The sequence below is a fragment of the Dipodomys merriami genome, unplaced genomic scaffold (genome assembly GCF_024711535.1).
Source record: "Dipodomys merriami isolate MVZ:Mamm:240054 unplaced genomic scaffold, mDipMer1.0.p SCAF_10, whole genome shotgun sequence".
In the NCBI taxonomy this organism is placed as follows: Eukaryota; Metazoa; Chordata; class Mammalia; order Rodentia; family Heteromyidae; genus Dipodomys; species Dipodomys merriami.
The window spans coordinates 12,377,481-12,393,502 of NW_027202271.1; the positions used below are offsets into that span (position 1 = coordinate 12,377,481).

At 43.2% G+C, this 16,022-nt stretch overlaps 1 protein-coding gene across 3 annotated transcripts in view; it reads left to right on the top strand.

Annotated features, from left to right (window-relative positions):
* Positions 1–11,687, top strand: part of Pfkm (phosphofructokinase, muscle) — a 43,654-nt gene extending 31,967 nt beyond the window's left edge. For all 3 annotated transcript variants that reach the window (XM_070039840.1, XM_070039848.1, XM_070039858.1), the window contains 13 exons: positions 323–448; positions 1,518–1,582; positions 2,127–2,190; positions 3,595–3,744; positions 4,179–4,249; positions 4,871–4,958; positions 5,041–5,193; positions 6,479–6,643; positions 8,355–8,416; positions 8,641–8,752; positions 10,606–10,705; positions 10,787–10,892; positions 11,145–11,687. In XM_070039840.1, coding sequence (XP_069895941.1) covers positions 323–448; positions 1,518–1,582; positions 2,127–2,190; positions 3,595–3,744; positions 4,179–4,249; positions 4,871–4,958; positions 5,041–5,193; positions 6,479–6,643; positions 8,355–8,416; positions 8,641–8,752; positions 10,606–10,705; positions 10,787–10,892; positions 11,145–11,289 — 1,407 coding nt within the window. In that variant the 3' untranslated portion in view covers positions 11,290–11,687. The remainder of the gene's footprint in view (positions 1–322; positions 449–1,517; positions 1,583–2,126; positions 2,191–3,594; positions 3,745–4,178; positions 4,250–4,870; positions 4,959–5,040; positions 5,194–6,478; positions 6,644–8,354; positions 8,417–8,640; positions 8,753–10,605; positions 10,706–10,786; positions 10,893–11,144) is intronic.
* The last annotated feature ends 4,335 nt before the right edge of the window (positions 11,688–16,022 follow it).

Consider the following 16,022-nt stretch of genomic DNA (forward strand, 5'->3'; position numbering starts at 1 on the left):
GCTGGGAGGTTATCACTTCAGCTATGTTTCTAGTCTACTAAGAAGGAAATATTCTTAAGTCTCAGCAGTCTTATTGATCCTTGTAGTGGACACGTTTCTCTGGAGTCAACAAGAATCCTAGGGTTTTGATGGCAAGAGGATAGAGTCATTAAACTTCAGATGAAATCTGGGTGGGGAGGTAAAGCCCAGTAGGTTCTTGGGTACAATCCTTAAATATGGATCTCAGCTCGAATTTGGGAAGGCTTTGTGTATCTTGGCTTTATAAGCTGAGCCAGATATTCAGGCCTGATCCACATTGTTTCTACTCCCTGGGCTCCTGCAGGGCAGCAGGATGGGTGTGGAAGCAGTGATGGCCCTTTTGGAAGGGACCCCAGACACTCCAGCCTGTGTGGTGAGCCTCTCTGGAAACCAGGCTGTGCGCCTCCCCCTCATGGAGTGTGTCCAGGTGGTAAGTACTGGCCCCAGTCCCCTTCTCAACAGTTTCATGCCCAGCCTAGGAGTTGATGGGTCTTGATATGATACCAACTTCTATAGGCAGGATGGCATAGGAAGAGATACCTGGGGGAAAGAACACAATGGGATGCAATCCCTGTAGTGAAGGAGCTGTAACCTTGCTACTAAGCCTGTTTCTTCAGCTACAAAGCATTCCTAAAGAAGATAGGAAATTCTACATCCTTTCTAGTAGTGAGACCCAATATCTCATAATATCCAACCTCTAACTCTCTTACTATGTCTTTATTGGCAGAGAAATACAGTATCACCCCTAATTGTGTTAAAAACAGGGGAACATTATTCAGTTATGCCTGGGTAGTTTTTGTGTCCACATGATACCAATCTTGGGTCTGTTTCTCTAAACCAACATGGGGTTACTAACACTCACCATAAGGGTTATTTAAAGGACTGGAGAGAAGATGTAAGGATCTGATGTTGAGTGTTCACAAAATGGTGGCTTTTGCTTTGGAAGAATAACTTTTCTGATTCTACAAACGTTCTAGCTGGCAGCTAGGATGTCAGGCCTGATTGTTGGGGCTGAATGCTTTCATAATGAGGTCTGCTTTTCTCTAAGACTCTGAAGTCCTAACAACTTACCAAATGTGCTTAAAACTGTGTCTCCAAATATTCAAAAGCTCTTACTCATAGAGCAGAAATCTACAGTCAAGCATCAAATTGTAGAGATCACTGCCTCTTCTGGGTTACCTTTAAGACCTTTCCATTTACTCAGTCATTTGGAGGCTGGGGACCTGGTTATGAGTGGACATAGGTGTGAAGATGCTCTCTTCCATCTGTAAGCATTCTTTTACTCTGCCCAGAATTCTAATAAATAGACTGTTGATTTAGCCCTTTTCTGTTGCTGTTCACTGCTCAGAAAATAACAGAGAAACAAATATACTTACATGAAAGTTTTAGGGGGAAAAGATGGGATGCAGGGTGGGACAGGATCCAGTCCTAAATCCAGAGATGAGCCATCTGACTATGGATGGAGACGGTAAAAAATTGTTGCTGTGCTCCTCCCTCAGACCAAAGATGTAACCAAGGCCATGGATGAGAAGAGATTTGATGAAGCCATGAAGCTAAGAGGCCGGTGAGGAAATTTCCTGAAACTTGCTAGCAATAGAACTTAGAAGCCAGAAGGAAGCCATATGATTTTCATAGCTTATATATGAGCTGCTTTATTGTCTCTGCAACAATTTCTTCCCCAAGAAAGTTAGTTGTGAAATGATCAGAAAGTTTAGTTCATCTCAAGGATGCTCTCTTTGGGATGAACCTTTTATACACAGTTATTTCTAGTTGTGGACCTCAGCTAGATCCAGCTTTCTCTAGCCACAGGGCTATCTCTTGTGCTAAGCACAGGGCCCGGGAGAAGAGTGCTCAGAAAGTGTTGGATGAAAGAAATGTATGCATTATCCTGCCCATGTAATTGTGTAGCCCATCTGTACAGTATGTTCTCAAATAAAATAAAGTAAAATTAAAAAAAAAAAAAAAAAAAAGAAAGTGTTGGATGAATGGGTGAACCCTGGGAAACTTCACTCTGAGACTCTGAGACTAAACTTCCTGTCAGAACCCTCAGGACTAGTGGCCATGAGGAGTGGCCTGAAGACACCCCTGTCTCTTTATACTGTTTACAGGAGCTTTATGAACAACTGGGAGGTGTACAAGCTTCTAGCTCACGTCAGACCCCCAGTCTCTAAGGTACTGGTGATTTGCCCACCTTCCTCGATCCTCTCCCTTCCCCAGTCTCTCTTTATTAAGTGTTATGCCTTGCCAACTTCTTTGTCCCTACTGTAATCTTCAGTGCTGAGTCTCTGACTCAACTATGTTGACTTTCTCTTAGCCACTCCAGATATCAGCCTTGTGTTTTTGGTGGTTCCTGAGTATTTTTAACTCAAAACTCATACCCACTCAAGACTAGCAAGATAGCATGCAAAGAATAGAAAAGAGTTTTTATTATGATGATGATAATCATTTTATTGCAATGGCCAGGAGCTAAACCTGCAGTATCTACTGGGTCTGCTGTATCTTCTCTCATCTCATTAAGGCTTACCCTGACCACTTTCTTTGATATGTAAGCTGCCCCATCCTACATCATCCCAATCCCTACCTCTGATGCTTCCTTACCCTGCTAGACTATACTATTTACTTTGACCACTTAATGTCTTAAATAATATATTTGTGTGTGATATTTGCTCTGTATTGCCTAGCTTTTCTTGGTAGAATGTAAGTCCCATGAAGTCATGTGTCCCAGGTTTTTAGAACAATGCCTAGGATATAAACAACACTTGGTAAATACTTGCTAAATTAAAAAAAAAAAAAGTTGCCTTTACAGGCCTTATCACATACATTCTGAGAGCTTTTCTTTGGTAATAATCACATCTACTCTTTCTATTGGAGTAGTGGCTCTCTATATTTACTATTTATAGAATTATATGGGTTGTTTATTTATTTATATATTTACATACTGGTCCTGGGGCTTGAGCTTAAGGCCTGAACTTAGGGCCTGGACAACACTTTTCCTGAGCTTTTCTGTTCAAGACTAACATTCTACCAATGGAGCCACAGATCCACTTCTGCCTTTTTTTTTTTTTTTTGGTTGTTAATTAGAGATCAAAATCTCATGGACATTTTTATGCCTGGGCTGGCTTCAATCCATGATCCTTAGATCTCAACCTCCTGTATAGCTAGGATTAAAGGCATGAGCCACTGAAACCAAGCTCAGAGTTGCTTATTAAACTTAGATTCCTTTCTCTTTCCCTCAGAGGGTACTCAGATCTATGGCAGGGGTCAGGCATATGCTGTTATACAAGTTCCCCAGAGAGTTTGTATTGCATGCAGTCCAAGAACTTTGGAGAATACTGCTCTGGAAGGCTATTATATAGAATGATAGTATCTGGGATTTAGAACAGTGACTTTATTCATTATCTGTGAAAATGAATTTTGTTTCTATAGGATGAGGAAATACGGGTATAGTCACAGGCAGATGTCTTGATTCCAGACATCCCACAGGAGGGGCTCACAGTTTTGCCTCTCTTGCTGACTCTCCCATCCCTACCCCTGTGGGGATGTCTGTCCTTTCCTCCCCTGCTTTCTCTTGTACAGGGTGGTTTGCACACAGTGGCCGTGATGAATGTGGGGGCCCCAGCCGCAGGCATGAATGCTGCTGTTCGCTCCACTGTGAGGATTGGCCTTATCCAGGGCAACCGAGTGCTGGTTGTACACGATGGCTTTGAGGGCCTGGCCAAGGGTCAGGTATGTGGACTCAAAGGAGCTAATGGGCAATCTTAGGGAAGATCAGTGTAGCAGAGGTCTCAGATCTGTTGTCCTTGCCTCCTTGTCTCAAAACTACCACCCTTCTCCTGTCCAGAAGTTCAAGAAGATAGAAATATTTAATTTTAGCCCAGCAGGAATAGGCAGGAACCACTGGAATTAATTTTTTACCAACATCCTCTCATTTGATTCTCCATCCTAAAGCTCAGCATACTTGCCTGGCTTAAGTAGGTGCATCATGCTTTTTAATGAGCAACAAAAGTAATAAGTAAGTAAAAGCCAAGATCTAGTAGTGTTCCTCTTCTGACCAAGGGCATCTTGGGATGGAGTCAGAGGTCAAGAGGTGGCATCAGTCCCACACAGGCTTCCTGGTGCTTCAGCCACAATGCAGAACTGTGTGGCTTTTTTCCTTTCAGATCGAGGAAGCTGGCTGGAGCTATGTTGGGGGATGGACTGGCCAAGGTGGTTCCAAACTTGGCACTAAAAGGTAAGGGGCATTATAGAAGAAACTCCTTCTCTTCATCTCTTCATGCTATCCCTTGAATGTGGGCATCAGTCCATTAAGTGAGGGTCTGCTTCTACCACTCCTGTGATCTGGATCCTAGCCTCAAGCTCATAATGGCTTCTGGGAGTATAGACTCACCCACCACATGTTATTTATAGTCTAAATATGGGGTGAGAGTATGAGAGAGAGTAGGGGGCACAAGTCAAGAAATTATAAACAAACTGGTTGGCTCGCACCTGTAATCCTAATTACTCAAAAGGCTGAAGTCTAAGGATTGAGACTCAAAGCTAGCCCAGGCAGAAAAGTCCATGAAACTCTTTATCTCCAGTTAACCAGCAACACTCTTGAAGTAGAAGGGTTACCTCAAGTGGTAGAGCATCAAACTTGAGAGAAAAAGCTAAGGGAGAGTGTCCTCACTCTCCATTCAAACCCCAGTCATGGCACCAAAAACACGTGTGTGTGTGCGCGTGTGCGTGTGTGTGCATGTGTGTGTGTGTCTGTCTGTCTGTCTGTGTGTCTGTGTGTCTGTGTGTCTGTGTCTAACTTTTCTCTTCTTTAATTTTCTCTTTCTTCCTCAAATTCTCATTTCCGGCTCCTTGCCAGGACTCTACCCAAGAAGAACTTGGAACAGATCAGTGCCAACATAACTAAGTTCAACATTCAAGGCCTTGTCATCATTGGAGGCTTTGAGGTGAGTATCCCCACCATTTCTTCCTCGCTCGCACCCACACTCCCTCTTCCTATGCCAGGTCCTGCCACTCTGTCCTTCTTAGGCATACACAGGGGGCCTGGAGCTTATGGAGGGCAGGAAGCTGTTTGATGAGCTCTGCATCCCATTTGTGGTCATTCCCGCCACGGTCTCCAACAACGTTCCTGGCTCGGATTTCAGCATTGGGGCTGACACGGCACTCAATACCATCTGCACGGTGAGAGTCCACCATTGCTTCCCATCCCTTTTCGCTAGGATTATAATCCCTGGGCAGATCGTGGTCCTGGAAAGTGACCAGGACCATATTCTTTGGTAGTATACAGGAAGCAATAATTGAAAAATGTTTCTTAAAAGTCAGGCATCTATATAGACTTTTGTGTGTGTATGTGTGTGTGCACTCGCATATGTGGGTGTATGTGTGTGTGCGTGCCAGCACTGGGGCTTGAACTCAAGGTCTGAATGGAGTTCCTTAGCTTCTTCACTCAAGGCTGGCACTCTGCCACTGAGCCACAGCTCCACTTCTGGATTTTGAGTGGTTAATTGGAGATGAGTGTCTCACCAGGATTTTCTTGCACAAGCTGGCTTTGAACCATGATCCTCAAATCTCAGCCTCCTGAGTAGCTAGGATTATAGGTGTGAGCCATGAGCACCCAGCTCCTGGGCTGGCTTTGAACCAGAATCCTCAATCACCTCTACAGTAGCTAGGATTACAGACATGAGCTAACAGTGCCTGGCAAAGCTTCATTCATTTTTTAAAAATGCTCGTTTGTCTGATTGAATTAACCCCAAAGGCTTGTTATCAGTTTCCGAAATTCTTTTTCTGTTTTTTCAACTGCTCAGGAAACTCTTAGATTCCTGATTAGTCCTTTTTATTAGATGAATGTGTGTGTGTGTGTGTGTGTGTGTGTGTGTGTGAGAGAGAGAGAGAGAGAGAGAGAGAGAGAGAGAGAGAGAGAGAGAGAGAGAGTTGGTCTCGAGGCTTGAATTCAAGGCTTTGGTGCTGTCCCTGAACTTTTTCATTCAAGCTGGCACTCTAAGAACTTGAGCAACAGCTCCACTTCCAGCCTTTTGCTGGTTAATTACAGACAAGAGTCTCAAAGTTTTTTACTTCCTTAAGTGGCTTCAAACTGTAACCTTCAGATCTCAGCCTCTCAAGTAATTAGGATTACAGGCAGGGAGCATTACACAGATTTTAATGGTATTCATTCTCCCCATCTACAGATGCATCAGTTATCATATTTTCCCCCGAGGTCATAGAGCCTAATTGCCCTACTCTGAGCAACAGTGAGAGCCCACCATTAATGACAGACACAGCTTCCTCTCTAGAAGAGAAGCTCTGTGTGTAGTTGGAGAATGAACCTACCTGAATGCAAAAATCTGAAGAGGTCTAGAGGCCCTGCTGGCCTGGGAAGATATAGCCATAGAGTTAAGTTAATGTCAAGAGCCAAAGTAGGGGCAAGAATCACAATCAGACCCTTGACCCTGTCTTTCTGACTTCGCAGACATGTGACCGCATCAAGCAGTCTGCAGCTGGCACCAAACGTCGGGTGTTTATCATCGAGACTATGGGCGGCTACTGTGGCTATCTGGCCACTATGGCTGGACTGGCAGCTGGGGCTGATGCTGCCTACATTTTTGAGGAGCCCTTCACTATTCGAGACCTGCAGGTAGATGGCCACCTGAACATACTGAGTGTCTCTTCCTTGTTCCAGTGTGTCCCCCTAACTGTCCCCACAGTGACTAGAGTTCTAAGAAGTAAAGATTGGCCCATGGAGCCCTTCAAAGACTAGGAGGGCTCCTGACAGGCATTGTTCAGTATACTGTCTTACATATGACTGTATTGTTGGAACCCTTATTTTGTCTGATGATTTCTGCCATGCCCTTTATGAGCAGTTTCCCCATCAGACATGTGGGGGAAAAAAAATCTCTATATTGGAGGCAATAAGGGTTTAGAGAGCCTAAAAAAAAAATAACTTTACTAAACTCCTCAGTGAGCAAATGACTTCACTGCTTGAGTGAGTGAATTTTCCACCTCTAGATTCTCTCTTGTTGCTTTAACTTCAGTTTCAAGGGAGACATCTTTACTTCTGTGGTAGGTCTCAGGCTCAGATTTCACTGAGAGATTATACAAATCTTTACTTTCCCATGTTCCAATTCACTGGAAAAGAAGAGAGCTACAGGATAGAGGTTTAGCCACAGGAGAAGGGAACTCCCCAGTCTAGGTTCCTAGCCAGCCCTTTCCAAAAAGTTGGAGGTGGGAGTCTGCCTTTTCACATCCAACTCAAAGCTCAAATGAAAGAACATACTCTCTCCCAATTAATCACTGCTTTTCATGCCATCAGCTCACTTAAAAACTGAGTTTGTGAGCAGATTCAGCCTTCTGAGGCAAAGAGAACCAGAAACTCATGGACAGAGAGAAATGAAGGCTGATATCTGATGGCTCCTGCCCTTAGCCCTAATGATCCCTCTTTTATCTCTGCAAGTTTCATCTCAGGCCTTTATGTAAATTCCAGTCTCCACTATACTTTTGTGTGGTGTGTATGCAGGTAGTGGAGCTTGAACTCAGGGCCTGGGTGCTATCTTTAATCTTGAGCCATAGCTCATGTCTGGCTTTTTGGTGGTTAACTGAAGGTAAAAGTCTCACAGACTTTCTTGCCTGGACTGGCTTCAATCTGTGATCTTAGATCTCAGCTAGAATAGTAGTTAGGATTACGGGTGTGGCTGGACGCTGTTAGCTCACGCCTGTAATCCTAACTACTCAGGAGGCTGAGATCTGAGGATCACAGTTCAAAGCCAGCCCAGGCAGGTAAGACCAGGAGACTCTTACCTCCAATAAACCACCAGAAAACCGGAAGTGGCACTGTGGCTCAAGTGGTAGAGCGCTAGCCTAGAGATGAAGAGCTGAGGGACAGTACCCAGGCCCAGAGTTCAGGCCCCACGACTGACAAAAAGAAAAAAGAAAAAGGATTACAGGTGTGGAACCTCTGGCACCTGGCTTACACTGTATTTCTTTAAAGAACTTAGGGAAAGCTCAAGCTTGAGATTGCAAGCAACTTTCATCTGTACCTGCTTACCTCTGTTTTTTGGTGTCAGTACTAGGGCTTAAACTTAAGGCCTGCGTGCTGTCACTTGGCTTTTTCACTCAAGGCTGGTTTGCTACCACTTGAACCACAGTTCCACTTTGAGCTCTTTGGTGGTGAAGTGGAGATGAGAGTCTCAGAGACTTTCCCACAGTGCTCAGATCTCAACTTCCTGAGTAGCTAGGATTACAGTTGTGAACTACCAGAGCCAAGCTCCCCCACCCCTCTTAGTATGGAAGAAGAGAAATGAATGTGTTTGCCCAACCTTGAAGCTTAGGATTTCCTGTTTCATTTTCAGGCAAACGTTGAACATCTGGTGCAAAAGATGAAAACAACTGTGAAAAGGGGCTTGGTGTTGAGGTACCTCATTCATGGTTTGTCCCTAAGTGTATTAAGTTAGGCTTTGTCTTAAGCCGTGAAATGGATTGGAGGTTGGGACACCTGAGGAATCTGTAGCTACAAAGGGAGGGAGGCTGCCTATGTCCCCTGAGCCTCGGGAGAAAGTAGCAAATGAAGAAGACTGTCTCCAAAGGTAGAAGAGAGGATGGGTCAAGAGTCATGAGCTTTTGGTTTCTACCTGGCAGGAATGAGAAGTGCAATGAGAACTACACCACTGACTTCATTTTCAACCTGTACTCTGAGGAGGGGAAGGGCATCTTCGACAGCAGGAAGAATGTGCTTGGCCACATGCAGCAGGTGGGGAAAAACAATAACCAACAACTATTACCAACAACAGCCATGGAGGCTCTCACTGGCCTTCTTCAATCTGTTGAGGCTTAGTGCCACCATGGAGCAAGCTGGAATCATGGACTCAAAATACCCTTTATCCTGAAAATGGCCTTAGAAATGAAGTGGTTCATCTTCATTTCAGGCAGAGCTCCTTAACTTTGACATCATTACCATTTGGGAATAGATAGTTATTTGCTGTGAGCAACAGTTTTCCATGTATTGCAGGGTGACTTAGCAGTATCTCTGGACTCTGTTCACTAGAAGCCAGTAGCACTTCCCCTCACCTCAGTGTTTATTTTTTGCTTTGGGTTTTTTAGTTTGTTTTGTGCCAGCACTGAACTCAGGGCCTCATGCTATTACTTAGCTTTTTTGATCAAAGCTAACACTCTACCATTTGAGCCATACCTCTATTTCTGGCTTTTTGCTGGTTAATTGAGGTTAATTGAAGAATCTCTTGGATTTGTGTGCCTCCAGCTGGTTTTCAAATTGAGTTCTCTCAACTTCTTGAATAGCTAGGATTACAAATGTGAGCCACCAGTGCCCAGCTGGTTTGTTTATATATGTATATGTATGTGTGTGTGTGTGTGTAATTCAGTTCTGAGGTTTGAATTCTGGACCTCTGGAGCTCTACCACTTGAGTCACACACCCAGCCCCTTTTGCTAGTTTGTCTTTTAGATATGGTCTCAGGCTTTTTTTCCTTAGGCCAGCCTTGAACTTCAATCCTCCTATCTCTGCCCCTAAATAGCCTGGAAGACATACTGGCTTTTACCTTCAATTTTAATTTTAAAAAAGTCTCCAAACATTGCCAGATGTCTCCTGAGGGGGAAAGTCATTTCCAGTTGAGAACTACTGATTCAGATGAAAACAATGAGATCCAGAGAGGGAAAATAATTTTTTTCAGGGTTAAAGCTAGAATAAGTTTGGTTCAATGCTTTTCTACCATATCATACTGCCTTTCATGAAGAACCTGTTGAATGACTATGAACTCTTGTTGGTGTTGGGCTCCATCTCCACTAACTGGGGTTTCAGGGGAGAGAACTTTCTACATGGATAGTCCCCACCTGATGTAGGTAGGCCTCATGCATAGGTGGCACTAGTTCCCAGTCTCCTAGTTGATGCCTCTGAAGCATTGACCTTTATCTACAAATGAATCCCAAGAGTGTCAGTTTGAGAGAACTTAGCAGCTCCTACAGAAATGGGGTATTACTGGATAAATATGAAGTTCTCTTTCCTGGTTTCTCTTCCTTCCCACTTTCCAACTTATTTTCTAGTTCAGAGAAAATATGTGTGATTGTTATGTGTATATACATATGCATTTTGTATGTGTTATATATGTGCTATATAATCTTATATATTATACATGTTCTGTTATATAATATACTGTTGTATATTATAATATATAATAAAATTTACATGTGTTATACATACATATATAGAGAACTATATATAGATATATTGTTCTGAAGTTCTACCAAGAAGAGTTAGACTGAGGTGCAGAAAACATGTCTTCTATGATAGTAACAGACAAAAGTGTCTAGGTTAAAGACGAGCCTGGTAGTAATAAGACTGAAATAGGATCTGGCAACTGCAGAGTTAAAAAGGAGAGTGTGGAATTAATCATCTCCTTTAACTAATTGCTCTCACATTTGGCAAATGGCCAGCTCATCTTTCATGTTAAATTTGGGGATTCCTATAAATCTAGGCCTGTTCTTTCCTTTTTTTTTTTCTTTTTCTGTGTAGCTAGATGTCTCTGCTACTTCACTGAAGTCCTTTCCTGTTTTTTTTCCTTAACCTTTTTTATGATTTGCCCTTTTTCCAGGGTGGGAGCCCAACTCCCTTTGACAGGAATTTTGCTACCAAGATGGGAGCTAAGGCTATGAACTGGATGTTTGGGAAAATCAAAGAGAGTTACCGTAATGGTAGGTGGGGTAAGATGGTGTACTCCTTCTGTATAGGCTGGCCATCTGGTATAGGAGCTCACTGACCATCCCTTCTTCCAGGGAGGATCTTTGCCAATTCTCCTGACTCAGGCTGTGTTCTGGGGATGCGTAAGAGAGCCTTGGTCTTTCAACCAGTGACTGAGCTGAAGGACCAGACAGACTTTGAGTGAGTAATCTACCATTGACAGTGGTCCTTTCCCTGCTACTTTACTCTCCCCAACCCCTCCGCAATGTGCTCACTGCCTTCAATGCTTTTCTTTTAGGAGTAACACCTATAGGCTTTTGCACTTCACATTTGACTCCCATGACCTAAATCCAGTCATTTTTGCCCACCTTCCTTCTTCCCATGAGGCTTTGGTAGAAATTCAATGGGATCCTATTATAAGACTACATAACCATCTATCTCATTCTTTTACAGTCACCGAATCCCCAAGGAACAGTGGTGGCTGAAGCTGAGGCCCATCCTCAAAATCCTAGCCAAGTATGAGATCGAATTGGACACCTCAGAGCACGCCCACCTGGAGCACATTTCTCGGAAGCGATCTGGAGAGGCTACTGTCTAGATTTCTTTGGAATGAGAGGAACAGATTACCTGATCATGGTCAGCTCACTGCCTGGTAGATCTAAGGCCATGATTTTTCAGTGTTTTAGCTGTTTTCATTAGGTTTCCTTTTATTCTGTACCTGCCATCATGATCAGCTCTGGCCAGGAGCTGGGGGAGGAGACAAAGAGTAGAATCTCCTTCTAAGTAGAATTTACCATTACTTCTACCCCAGCTTCACTTGTCACCCAGGCTACGTTCCTCCAAGTGCTATTGCTAGATTTCAGTTACTACCGTTAAGAGTTTTCCTAAAAATAAGCTTTATTTATTTCTTTGTGATAACAGAGTCCTAGTTCCTCTACTACTTTTATTACAGTGACAAACTATAATTACACTAATAAAAACCAACTGGTCACTGTGCTTTTGGTCCTCATGTTACCTTTACCAGTCTGATGTGACACTACCTTCCATCACCTCTGAGCACCAGACCTGCCCAGACAGAATCCCTGGGAGAAAACAGCCCACGTGAGCATCACGTACAATCCTCTCTACCTATTCGATTATTTTTCTTGAGCATCTCTTGGCTAGGGACACAATAGCCCAGAACACAGTATTGACCCTTAGTATTATCCTGTATTAATCCCTCTGGCATTCTTTGCAGCTAAGAGATGCTCCCAGTCTCCCTAAGCATAAAATTGTTTCACCTCTTGATTTTACATCCATTACCCAGGGTTGCTTCTTTCCTAGCCATCCAGCACTCTACTCCTCTAACCCAGTATTCTTTCTTCTCAGCTTTCCACCTATATACTATTTCCTGGATGAAAGCAAGATGTCATTGGGCAGAACCTTTGTGGGAAGGCCATATACATTTTGGAAGCCTGGAAAAATAGAGCCTCCCAGTATTGGCCTTGCTTTGGTGGGTTGGTTGGATTATGAGTTTTTGGAATGGTGTCAGGTCTTATTCAACTGCAATTTGTCTTCTATTTCATAACAACGGTTTCATCTTCCTCATTACTCAAGTGCCCATGTAATGCAATGGGTACTGAGATTGGGACTATAGACTACACTCTAGGTTGAAAGAGGATGTCCTGTTTTGTTATTGTTGTTTTGGGTTTTTTTTCTCTTTTTGTATGTGGGTATGTGAATGTGGGGGTGTGGTACTGGGATTTGAATTCAGGGGTCTGCACTTGCTTGGCAAGTATTCTCTTGCTTGAGCCATGCTTCCTGTACTCTTTGCTCTTGCTATTTTTTTAGATAGGGTCTTACATTTTTCCTAGGATGGCCTGAACTGTGATCCCCCTATTTATACTTCGCATTGTAGCTGGGATGCCAGATATGTACTTGTATACCCAGCCTTTTCTATTGAGATAGAATCTCATCAACTTAAAAATGTTTTTGCCCTGAACTCACCTAGAACTATGATCCTCTCAATCTTAGCCTCCTGCATAACTGGGATAACAGTAAGGGGCCCTAGGGCTCAGCTGGGTGTCATAAATTTCATGCTAATTAAGATTAGCTTACAATTCACCAGAATGTGGCTCTCAGCACACATGTGTGTGCATGTGCACGTGCGCATGCACACACACACACACAAACACACACACAGAACACATACCATTTCCTCCCTTGTGTGATAAAACAGGAAAAAGTAGAGAGAGGATATTCTCTAGTAGATCACTTTTGTTGGTTGTCCAAAGTTACTACTGTGACATCCTTAGAGCAGTTCTAAATAGTAACTGGGAAACTTTGTGGTCAGAGTAAAAAACTAACACCATCAAATGCTCTGAAGTTCTCTAAGGGGAAGAGAAACCAATAATAAATTAAATGCTGTTAAGAAATTTTCCTTGTTATCATTGAATCCTAAAAATAGTTTTATGTTATTTTTGTTTTTTTTTTTTGTCGGTCGTGGGGCTTGAACTCTGGGCCTAGGCGCTGTCCCTCAGCTCTTCAGCTCAAGGGGAGCACTCTACCACTTGAGCTACAGCGCCACTTCCGGTTTTCTGGTGGTTTTTATTGGAGATAGGAGTCTCACGGTCTCTCCTGCCCGGGCTGGCTTTGAACCGAGATCCTCAGATCTCAGCCTCCTGAGTAGCAAGGATTACAGGCATGAGCCACCAGCGCCCGGCAGTTTTATGTTTTATGAAGGGAGTGGTGACAGCTCTCTTCCAAGAGGACACTGGCTCAGGATGATTACGTAGTGTTTCCTAGGTCTTACAATCAAACAAACCTAGGAGTCAAAAATGGTTTATTGCCCATCGCATTTCTTTTTTTTTTTTTTTTTTTTTGTGCCAGTCCTGGGACTTAAACTCAGGGCCTGCATGCTGTCCCTAAGCTTCTTTTGCTCAAAACTAGTCCTCTACCACTGGAGCCACAGCTCAACTTCCAGTTTTTTTGCTGGTTCATTGGAGATAAGAGTTTCATGGACTTTGCCACCTGGGCTGGCTTTGAATCATGATCCTTAGAGCTCAGCCTCCTAGGTAGATAGGATTACAGACATGAGCCACCAGCACTGGTCTATTCTCATTTCTTATGCTTCTTCATCAGGCTGTTTAAATCCAAAAATCCACGAAAGCTATGATAATGAGAAGGGAAAGCTCGAGAAGTCATCTAGAACATTGTAAATGCTACCTGCTATTAATTTATAGATTCTCTTTCCTATCTTGAATTTCCTAGAATTATTTCTTTGAAAAAATGGTGGAGAAAGGGATGAGCATGTGGAAAGTTATTTGCAGAAGAAAAATGTTCCTTGCTAAAGAGTAGACTAGTTTTAAATATTCTAAGAATTTAAAGTGATCTAAGAAAAGAAAGTAAAGACCATTTAAAAATGAAAAATTCTATTAAGTACATGTCATTTCCTTAGAACTCAAAAGATAGGTGAAATTGTGTTTTGTGGAGTGGGAGCAGAATTTACTAGCCATCCACTCTATGAATGATTATGAGTTAAGAAACAGAATACTTTTCCCACATGTACAAAATATTTGCCCCAGGCTGGGAAGGTGGCTCAGTGGTAGAGCGCTTGCCTTGCATGCATGAGGCCCTGGGTTCAATTCCTCAGCACCACATAAGCAAAAAGAAAAAAGCCGGAAGTGGCGCCGTGGCTCAAGTGGTAGAGTGCTAGCCTTGAGCTGAAGAGCTGAGGGACAGTGCCCAGGCCCAGAGTTCAGGCCTCACGACCTGACCCAAAAAAAAGAAAAAAAAAGAAACCAAAATATTTGCCCCTTTGTAATTGTAACCCCTCTGTACAGTATTTTCACAATAAAAAAAAAATTAAAAAAAATATTTGCCCCTTTTAGAATATCAACAGGCTATATAAGAAGAAAGAGTAGCATGAAAAGCAGTAGTTTATAATGTAGTGTATATCATAATAGAATCATCTTGTGCACCGTTAAAAATACGAATACCCTGTCCTATTTTAGGCTGACTAAATCAGTTTTAGGAGTTGGAACATAGGTCTTAGTATTTAAAAATTTCTCTATGCTGGGCACCAATAGCTCATGCTTATAATACTAGTTACTCAGAGGCTGAGATCTGAGGATCAATTAGAAACCAACTCAGGCAGTAAAGTCTGGGTTTTTACTCAAGTAGCCACCAAAGATAAAGCTGGAAGTAGAGCTGTAACTCAAGTGGTAAAGTGCCAACCTTGAACAAAAAAGCTAAAGAACAATGTCCAGTCCCTGAGTTCAAGCCACAGTACCAGCACACACACACACAATTTCTCTACATGCCTGTAATTAATAACTAGGAGCTCATTCTTTGCTACCCCTTAGAAAAATCTGAAGGGAACTTAATAAGCCAACCCTCCCCCAAGAAATTCTAAACAATTAGTATTAGGTTTTAAACTAAATTGGTTTGGGCCTTAGTATGTTGAAAATTTCCCTAGGTACCTGATAGCTAGGATCTCATTCCTGACCACACCTAGGAACATTTGAAGGAACTTAATAGCCCAGGCCTACCCACAAGAAATTCTCAACAATTGGTATTAGGTGAAATCTTGGCACCAATGTTTTTAGTTTCCTTGGTGATTTAATGTGCAGGTAGTGTGTGTGTGTGTGTGTGTGTGTGTGTGTGCGCGCGCACACATGCGTGTGCACTTGCCAGTCCTAGGGCTTGCACTCAAGACTTGAATACTGTCTCTGAGCTTAAAGTTGTTTTTTTGTTGTTGTTGTTGGTTTTTTTGTTTTGTTTTTTTTTGGGTCCAGTCGTAGGGCCTGAACTCTGGGCCTGGGCGCTGTCCCTCAGCTCTTCAGCTCAAGGCTAGCACTCTACCACTTGAGCCACAGGGCCACTTCCGGCTTTTTTTCTTTTTGCTTATGTGGTGCTGGGGAATCGAACCCAGGGCCTCATGCATGCAAGGCAAGCACTCTACCACTGAGCCACCTTCCCAGCCCCCCTGAGCTTAAAAGTTGTAAGTCTACTACTTCAGCCATAGCTCCACTTCTGACTTTTTGGTGATTAATTAGAGATAAGAGCATCGCTGGGCGCTGGTGGCTCAGGCCTTAATCCTAGCTACTCAGAAGGCTGAGATCTGAGGATCTCGGTTCAAAGCCAGCCCGGGCAGGAGAGACCGTGAGACTCCTATCTCCAATAAACCACCAGAAAACCAGAAGTGGCGCTGTAGCTCAAGTGGTAGAGTGCTCCCCTTGAGCTGGAGAGCTGAGGGACCGTGCCCAGGCCCAGAGTTCAAGCCCCATGACCGACCAAAAAAAAAAAAAAAAAAAAAAAAAAGAGCATCATGGACTTTCCTGCCAGGCTTTT